General features: G+C 42.5%; 1 protein-coding gene across 1 annotated transcript; it reads left to right on the top strand.

The window, feature by feature from the left end:
- The first annotated feature begins 7,258 nt into the window (after positions 1 to 7,258).
- LOC140897287 (olfactory receptor 13G1) lies at positions 7,259 to 8,357 on the top strand. The gene has a single exon (XM_073309705.2). It carries the CDS (start codon positions 7,259 to 7,261, stop codon positions 8,183 to 8,185), a length of 927 nt encoding a protein of 308 aa, XP_073165806.1. The 3' UTR covers positions 8,186 to 8,357.
- Positions 8,358 to 9,286: the final 929 nt, after the last annotated feature.

Here is a 9,286-nt window from a genome sequence, read left to right as displayed (position 1 = left end):
TGTGTGATGAATGAATAAAGAATGCATGAATGTGAAGCAACAATGACTTTATTGCCTCTGCAAGCAGTGATTGAAGGGAGGAGGGGCGGGTGGTTAGCTTACAGGGAAGTAGAGTGAACCAAGGGGTGGGGGGTTTCATCAAGGAGAAACAAACAGAACTTTCACACCGTAGCCTGGCCAGTCATGAAACTGGTTTTCAAAGCTTCTCTGATGCGTACCGCACCCTCCTGTCCTCTTCTAACCGCCCTGGTGTCTGGCTGCGCATAACCAGCAGCCAGGCGATTTGCCTCAACCTCCCACCCCGCCATAAACGTCTCCCCCTTACTCTCACAGATATTGTGGAGCACACAGCAAGCAGTAATAACAGTGGGAATATTGGTTTCGCTGAGGTCTAAGCGAGTCAGTAAACTGCGCCAGCGCGCCTTTAAACGTCCAAATGCACATTCTACCACCATGCTGCACTTGTTCAGCCTGTAGTTGAACAGCTCCTGACTATTGTCCAGGCTGCCTGTGTACGGCTTCATGAGCCATGGCATTAAGGGGTAGGCTGGGTCCCCAAGGATAACTATAGGCATTTCAACATCCCCAACAGTTATTTTCTGGTCTGAGAATAAAGTCCCTTCCTGCAGCTTTTGAAACAGACCAGAGTTCCTGAAGATGCGAGCATCATGCACCTTTCCCGGCCATCCCACGTTGAGGAGAGGCTGAGGGAGCTGGGATTGTTTAGCCTGGAGAAGAGAAGAATGAGGGGGGATTTGATAGCTGCTTTCAACTACCTGAAAGGGGGTTCCAAAGAGGATGGCTCTAGACTGTTCTCAATGGTAGCAGATGACAGAACGAGGAGTAATGGTCTCAAGTTGCAGTGGGGGAGGTTTAGATTGGATATTAGGAAAAACTTTTTCACTAAGAGGGTGGTGAAACACTGGAATGCGTTACCTAGGGAGGTGGTAGAATCTCCTTCCTTAGCGGTTTTTAAGGTCAGGCTTGACAAAGCCCTGGCTGGGATGATTTAATTGGGGATCGGTCCTGCTTTGAGCAGAGGGTTGGACTAGATGACCTTCAGGGGTCCCTTCCAACCCTGATATTCTGTGATTCTGTGATTCTATGTTGGTGAAACGTCCCTTGTGATCCACCAGAGCTTGCAGCACTATCGAAAAGTACCCCTTGCGGTTTATGTACTCGGCGGCTTGGTGCTCCGGTGCCAAGATAGGGATATGGGTTCCGTCTATAGCCCCACCACAGTTAGGGAATCCCATTGCAGCAAAGCCATCCACTATGACCTGCACATTTCCCAGGGTCACTACCCTTGATATCAGCAGATCTTTGATTGCGTGGGCTGCTTGCATCACAGCAGCCCCCACAGTAGATTTGCCCACTCCAAATTGATTCCCAACTGACCGGTAGCTGTCTGGCGTTGCAAGCTTCCACAGGGCTATCGCCACTCGCTTCTCAACTGTGAGGGCTGCTCTCATCTTGGTATTCATGCACCTCAGGGCAGGGGAAAGCAAGTCATAAAGTTCCATGAAAGTGCCCTTACGCATGCGAAAGTTTCGCATCCACTGGGAATCGTCCCAGACCTGCAACACTATGCGGTCCCACCAGTCTGTGCTTGTTTCCCGAGCCCAGAATTGGCGTTCCACAGCATGAACCTGCCCCATTAGCACCATGATGCATGCATTGGCAGGGCCCATGCTTTCAGAGAAATCTGTGTCCATGTCCTGATCACTCACGTGACTGCGCTGACGTCGCCTCCTCGCCCGGTATCGCTTTGCCAGGTTCTGGTGCTGCATATACTGCTGGATAATGCGTGTGGTGTTTAATGTGCTCCTAATTGCCAAAGTGAGCTGAGCGGCCTCCATGCTTGCCTTGGTATGGAGTCCGCACAGAAAAAAGGCGCGGAACGATTGTCTGCCGTTGCTCTGACGGAGGGAGGGGCGACTGACGACACGGCTTACAGGGTTGGCTTCAGGGAGCTAAAATCAACAAAGGGGGTGCCTGTACATCAAGGAGTATTTCAGGCAGGACTTCACGGAGGGTTCCAATAAGAAATGGTGTACCTAAGTTATTGTTCTTATTGGAACAAGGAGGTTAGCCTGGCCTCTGATTGATACATGGCTAGATTTACCTCGCTGCACCTTCTCTGTGAGTGACTGCAGTGTGACCTAGAGGAATGAGTCCCCTAGACAGGGGAGGAGGCAAATGAGTACAAAACAAATCTGGTCTATTTCTTGTTTTGACCCACTCCTTCTATCTTTTACATCTTTGGCTGGCAGCAGACGGTGCAGAAGGACTGCATGCCATCCACATCTCATGGCTGCTCGGCAGAAGATGGTACAGTACGACTGCTAGCCATCCTCATCTCTTGCCTGCCTGACAGAAGATGGTACAATACGACTACTAGCAATCCTCATCTCTTGCCTGCCTGGCAGAAGATGGTACAGTACGACTGCTAGCAGTCCGTATCGCCTGCCCGCTCACCATAAGACGGTTCAATAGGACTGACTGCAGGACTAAAGAGAATGACCTGGTCAAGTCACTCCAAATTTAGTCCCTGCGCCCATGTCTGCCCAGGCGCTCCCAGCCGACGTGGCCAGGAGCACCTCGGACATGACGATGACGGCTACCAGTCGTACTGTACAGTCTGCTGCCACAAGGCAAGGGGTTGCTGCTACTGTGTAGCAATGCCGTACCGCGTCTGCCAGCACCCAGGAGACATAGGGTGACGGTTACCTGAGCGGGCTCCATGCTTGCCGTGGTATGGCGTCTGCACAGGTAACTCAGGAAAAAAGGCGCGAAACGATTGTCTGCCCTTGCTTTCACGTAGGGAGGGAGGGAACGGGGGCCTGACGATATGTACCCAGAACCACCCGCGACAATGTTTTAGCCCCATCAGGCATTGGGATCTCAACCCAGAATTCCAATGGGCAGCGGAGACTGCGGGAACTGTGGGATAGCTACCCAGAGTGCAACGCTCCGGAAGTCGACTCTAGCCTCGGTACTGTGGAAGCACTCCGCCGAGTTAATGCACTTAATGCACTTAGAGCATTTTCTGTGGGGACACACACACTCGAATATATAAAACCGATTTCTAAAAAACCGACTTCTATAAATTTGACCTTATTCCATAGTGTAGGCATACCCTAAAAGTGATTCATGGTTAAATCATCAGCCTCACTGGTATTTAAACCAACAACATTAAGTTTCAGAGTGAACACATAATTGAGAAGAAAGGGGCAGCTCACTGTCTGTTCTAAACTGTCTACAGATTTATTCAGACAGCATTCACAGGGCTTCTTTGGGAGAGTTTCCTTTAACCAAAAGGGCAAGATATTGATGATTCTAATTAATAATCGTCATGATAACCTACACTCTGCAGAACCTAAATCTGCCATCCACACTGTTTTAACACCATTCCTGAGGACATTGAAACATCTTCTTCCCCAGATCTCCAGAGACTTTAGAAAAGAAGGTGTACCCTGTTATCTTGTTCACTTTACCGACAGAATCACTGAGACACAAACAAGTCTAGAGCAATATTTTGCTGAGTGTACACCATGGCACGCAGCATCACACAGAATCAGGTTTCAATTTAGCATGGTACGTTTTTTCAGTAACTGTCTTGAGCTACCTAGAGCCTGTGTTTCAGCAGAGCTAAGTACAACTTGAAATCAGTGGGAGCAGTAGGGTTTGTGGATCTTGGAACAATCCAGCCCTATGAGTTTGTCAGTTCTTCACTCTAAATATAGACACCTAACATTAGTGGGTGATTTCAAAAAATTGAGATTTTGGCCTAACAGTGGAAGGCAGCGTGGTCCAGTGAATAGGGCACTAACCCCTGACCTAAGAATCATCAGATCTTGTTCTAGGTCTCATTCCTTCACTGGCCTTTCAAGTCTCTGTGTGCATTAGTTTCCCTATCAATAAAATTGGCTTAATGACACTGATCATCCTTAACAAGGCTGTTGGAGATCTATGGATGAAAAGCCCTCTCTAAATGCTAATGATTATTAACAGATATAATTTTAAAGAATGATATCACCAACCAAAATACATGCTGAACATTTAAATAACATTGGATCATCTTTTTACTATCACCCAATCAAAAGAGACATTTATTTATATATGTATTTGTTTTTCCTAAAGGGCCTGCATTGGAGTAATTATGGGAAACATATCCCCATGGCGATCTGTATATTAGGCTGAAAACTCATCTTAGCCTAACCACTCTTATGCACTCTGTAGATGAACTATGATTGGCATAAGGAATACATTAGAGATGTGCAGACTGTGCTAAAACTGGAATTACTCCTATTAATAATTATTATTATTAATCTAATCCATAATTTCACAGGATTACTACATAGAATCTTCCTCTAACAACACACTTGACATTGGAGAAGAGGAGCAGCAACCAGAACTGGTATGTGAGAATTTACATGATTGCCAAATGTCTCAGCTACTTAATCCGTTGATAAGCAAGGAATTGAGCCAAATGTGCTACTCAAATTTTGCCATTATTTTGCCATTAGAACACATTTCGCCCCATTATATAGTACTAAATTAATTCAAACTGCCTCCTTTTTTCTTATTTTGATTCCACTCAGAAATTGACTGAGATCTGCTTTGCCAGGTACTGTACTGAGACAGCCAGACTGCTATGTAGAAGAATATTTCTGCTTTACATTTGAAAATCATATTTTCCCTGTTGGTGAGTTTCAATGTAGATAGATAGATAGATAGATAGATAGATAGATAGATAGATAGATGTAACATTGAATTCATGAAGCTCCAAATGTCTGAAATCTGAAATGAAATCAAATTGCCTTCATTGCAGTGCATGTGGTAAAATGGACAGACACACAATATTGATTCCAGTTTAGAGATATTATAGTTTCCACAGCTATTCTATGTGCTTAGAATGAAGAAGTCTGCTAGAACGTTTTACATGTGCCCCATGTACGATGCATGTATGAAGAGGGAAATACAAACAGCACTAACCTTTAGATTTTTGAAGGACAGGAGTGGAAAATATCCCGTTTGATTTGCTATGGTTGAAATTTTTTTGGCTCAGATCCTCATGTTGTGTAAAATACAGTAGCTTCAATTATTTTAATGGAGATATTCTAATTTACATGAATTGGGGATCTGTCCCCTAGCTTTTTATTATAATGACTGGCATTATTAACAAATCATTTTCCAGAACAGAACCACACTTTAAAAACCCTTTAAGGGATTATGCAGCCCACTGTTCATTGTGTGTTATGAGTTCTCCTACAGTGGCTGGCCTCCAAGAGATGAGTCTGCTACAAGTAGCAGTTGAAGGAGCCATCCTGTTAGTTCAGAGGGTAACTGGCGCTGACTGAAAAAGTCAAGAGTTTGGATCCCGCTGACCAACAATTAAGGTACTGGAGTTTGACACTTTTTATTTGGAAAAAGCAAATGTTTGGGGGGATCTTTTGCTTTTGTTTTGATTTGACAAAGAGAACAATTTTGATCTCCATTTTTTCTATGGAAAATGGGGGAGGGTGGGGGAAAAAACCCAATACCCCAAAAATTCAATAATTTATTTTTCTTCACACAAAAAATCAATAAAAATTGTGTTTTTTTCCAAAACCTGAGGAACAAAAAATATGTCAATGTATATATTGCTGATGACAGGTTCTGCTCAATAATGATCCAAAGCAGTGCGGACTGATGAACATTCATTTTAATCATCTGAGTTAGATACCATGAGCAGAAGATTGATTTTATTTTTGGTGGTTTGGGTTCTGTAGTTTCCAAATTGGAGTGTTGCATGTTCTTACAGCATGTTCCATACTTTGTCCCTCTCAGATTTTGGAAGGCACTTGAGATTCTTAAACCTTGGGTTGAGAGCTGTAGCTATCTTTAGAAATCTCACATTGGTATCGTCTTTGCATTTTGTTAAATCTGCAATGAAAGTGTTCTGAAATCGAGATTGCCATAACAAAAAACAGGTGGCAGAATGCAGGTAAAACCATGGAGCAGGAGACATACAATTCTCCCCCAAGGAGTTCAGTCACAAAATTAATTAATGCATTATTTTTTTTTAACGAGCATCATCAGCATGGAAGCATGTCCTCTGGAATGGTGGTCAAATCATGAAGGGGCATATGAATGTTTTGCATATCTGGCACTTAAATACCTTGCAATGCCAGCTACAAAAGTGCCATGGGAATGCCTGTTCTCACTTTCAGATGACATTGTAAATAAGAAGCAGGCAGCATTATCACCTGTAAATGTGAATAAACTTGTTTGTGTTCACCATTGGCTGAACAAGAAGTAGGGCTGAGTGGACTTGAAGGCTCTAAAGTTTTACATTGTTTTGGTTTTGAGTGCAATTAAAGAAATCTACATTTGTAAGTTGCACTTTCACGATAAAGAGATTGCACTACAGTACTTGTATGAGGAGAATTAAAAAATACTATTTTTTGGTTCTTTTTTATAGTGCAGATATTTGTAATAAAAATAATATAAAGTGAGCACTGTATACCTTGTATTATGTGTTGTAATTGAAAACAATATATCTGAAAATGTAGTAAAATATAAAAAATATTTGTATTAAATTTAAATTGGTATTCTATTATTGTTCAACAGTGCAATTAAAACTGCAATTAATCAAGATTAATTTTTAATCAAGTTAATTTGTGTTTGATTTAATCACATGATTTAACTGATTAATTGACAGCCCTAGTTAAAATTGAAAATTTTGATTGGATTTTCAAGAAATTTTCCATGAAATATTAAATTTAATTTAGAATCAAAATTTTGAAACAAAGTTAAACTTTTGTTTTGGAATGTTGATTCAAAATCAAAATTTTGAATCACCATGCTGATTTATGAACAAAAATTTTAGTTTGTGTGTCATCTTCATATCCTTTGGAGGGAAAAAAAGGTTGATTCAGAATAAAATTTGATATGTCAATATTTTTTTTCAGGCATATACAGAGAGAGGTTAAAATTGACAATTTTCAGAACTTTTCACAAAATGAATAAAGAAAAATTAATTTCAATTTTTTATCCCAATTCAGGATGAAAACAAATGCCAAAATATTGGTATTTCCCATGGAATGGAAATTCTGTTTTCCACCCAACTCTGCATCTAGGGATTTAGATGAAAATTGGGCATCTAAACCCCATAGGAACCTTTGAATATCTCAGCCTGAGTTGTCCAGTGCAAGTCCTAGAGACGTTTCAGAAGCTTTTGCCTTCATCCGCAACAATCTCTGGAGCTCCAGGAATGAAGAACCAAAGCATCGTGACCACATTCATCATTCTGGGACTCTCCAGTAAACCCCAACTCCAGGTTCCACTCTTCATCCTATTCCTCTCCATCTACATCATTGCCCTGCTGGGCAACTTAGTAATCATTGCTGCCATCCTTTCCAGTTCCAAGCTCCACAGGCCCATGTACTTTTTCCTCCTCCACTTGGCTGTGGTGGACATCATCTGCACCTCCACCATCATCCCCAGGATGCTGGGGAATCTCGTGGTTGTCAGTAAATCTATCTCTTACCCTAGGTGCATGGCCCAGCTCTACTTCTTCACATGGTCTCTGGGGGCTGAGATGGTACTCTTCACCGTCATGGCTTATGATCGCTATGCAGCCATTTGCCACCCTTTGCGTTACAGCATCATGATGAACAAGACCGTAAGTGTGGGCCTGTCTGCCCTAGTGATAGTCATTGCTGTGGTCAATTCATGGGTGCACACTGGCCTCGTGTTGCGGCTGAGCTTCTGCGGGCCCAACGTTATCAACCACTTTTTCTGTGAAATCCCATCACTGCTGGCTCTCTCCTGCACCTCAGTGCATTTAAATGAGGTCATGGTCTTCATGGCGGACATTTTCCTAGCTATGGGGGACTTCCTGTTGACATGTGTCTCTTATTACTTCATTGTCAGGGCCATCTTGAGGATCAAAACGGCTGAAGGGAAGAGAAAAGCCTTCTCCACCTGCTCCTCCCACCTCATTGTGGTGTCTCTTTATTACTCCACTGTCATCTACACCTACATTCGGCCAGCCTCTAGCTACTCCTTTGACAGGGACAAGATGATAGCCACCTTGTATACCCTGGTGACGCCAACTCTCAATCCTATAGTCTACACCCTAAGGAATAAAGATGTCAAGATGGCAATCAAGAAAATGCTTCCATACCCTGGGAAATAGGTCACGATGGGACAAACCTTGACTGATTCCTTCGCAAGCCTGGAGCTCTGGTGTTTGCTTTCCTGTGGAAATGGAACTCAGAACGAACCTTAGAAAAAGATGCAAGGTGCATGTTTTCATGAAGGACTTTCTAACTGGTCAAATGTTGATTTTCTAAATGGCTGAAAGTTTTGGAACCAGTTGAAACTATGTTACAGAAGAAAGAAAGAAAGAAAGAAAGAAAGAAAGAAAGAAAGAAAGAAAGAAAGAAAGAAAGAAAGAAAGAAAGAAAGAAAGAAAGAAAGAAAGAAAGAAAGAAAGAAAGAAAGAAAAATTACTGTTATAAACTATCTCAAATGTTTCAGACATGTGATATAAAAGCCATTAAATACAACCACTTGTTTTGTAGCTTTGCTCAAGTCACTTTCCTTCTTTGTCACTAAATTTTCCCAGCTGTAAAATAGGGGAAAATACACTTACCTATAATTCTGAAGTCTTATAATTTCATTTCTTTATCAGAGGATTGTCTACTCTGCCTGGTTAATTTCAGTGCATGCAACTGGGCTTCAGAAATAAAGGCACACTTCCTTCCTGCTGTATATTTTAGGTTTGCAACTAGACCTTACAGTGGTGTTGCAATTGGATGATTTAAATAGATAATGTTTGTAAAATGCTTTTAAGCATCAAAGGTACTATTTGTGGGGATTAAGCCTGATTATTGACTGTGCAATCATTGACACAAACACTGTTCATTCTTCTGATTTCCCAGCTAACTGTCTCCCCACATAAAATGATGGTTAGAAAAGACAGCTGTAGACCACACCAACATTATGCAGCTCTTTATCCCCCTCTAGTGGCTGAATTACATTTATGAGTCTACCTCTCAACTCATGTGACCATTCTTCTGGCTCAGTCAAGAGAGGATAATGTTTTCAATTCCGTAAGAACATAAGAATGGCCACACTGGGTCAGACCAAAGGTGGCCAATGCCAGGTGCCCCAGAGGAAATGAACAGGTAATCATCGAGTGATCCATTCCCTACTGTTCATTCCCAGCTTCTGGCAAACAGAGGCTGGGGACACCGTCCCTGCCCATCCTGGCTAATAGCCATAAATCCGGGGT

Source organism: Lepidochelys kempii, chromosome 13 (assembly GCF_965140285.1).
Source record: "Lepidochelys kempii isolate rLepKem1 chromosome 13, rLepKem1.hap1, whole genome shotgun sequence".
NCBI classification, from domain to species: domain Eukaryota; kingdom Metazoa; phylum Chordata; order Testudines; family Cheloniidae; genus Lepidochelys; species Lepidochelys kempii.
Note: the sequence above shows the minus strand (reverse complement) of the source record. Positions and strands in the feature narration are given on the sequence as shown.

Bases quoted from the DNA above. Each gene is read 5' to 3' on its own strand.
- LOC140897287 (XM_073309705.2), top strand. From the start codon at position 7,259: ATGAAGAACCAAAGCATCGTGACCACATTCATCATTCTGGGACTCTCC.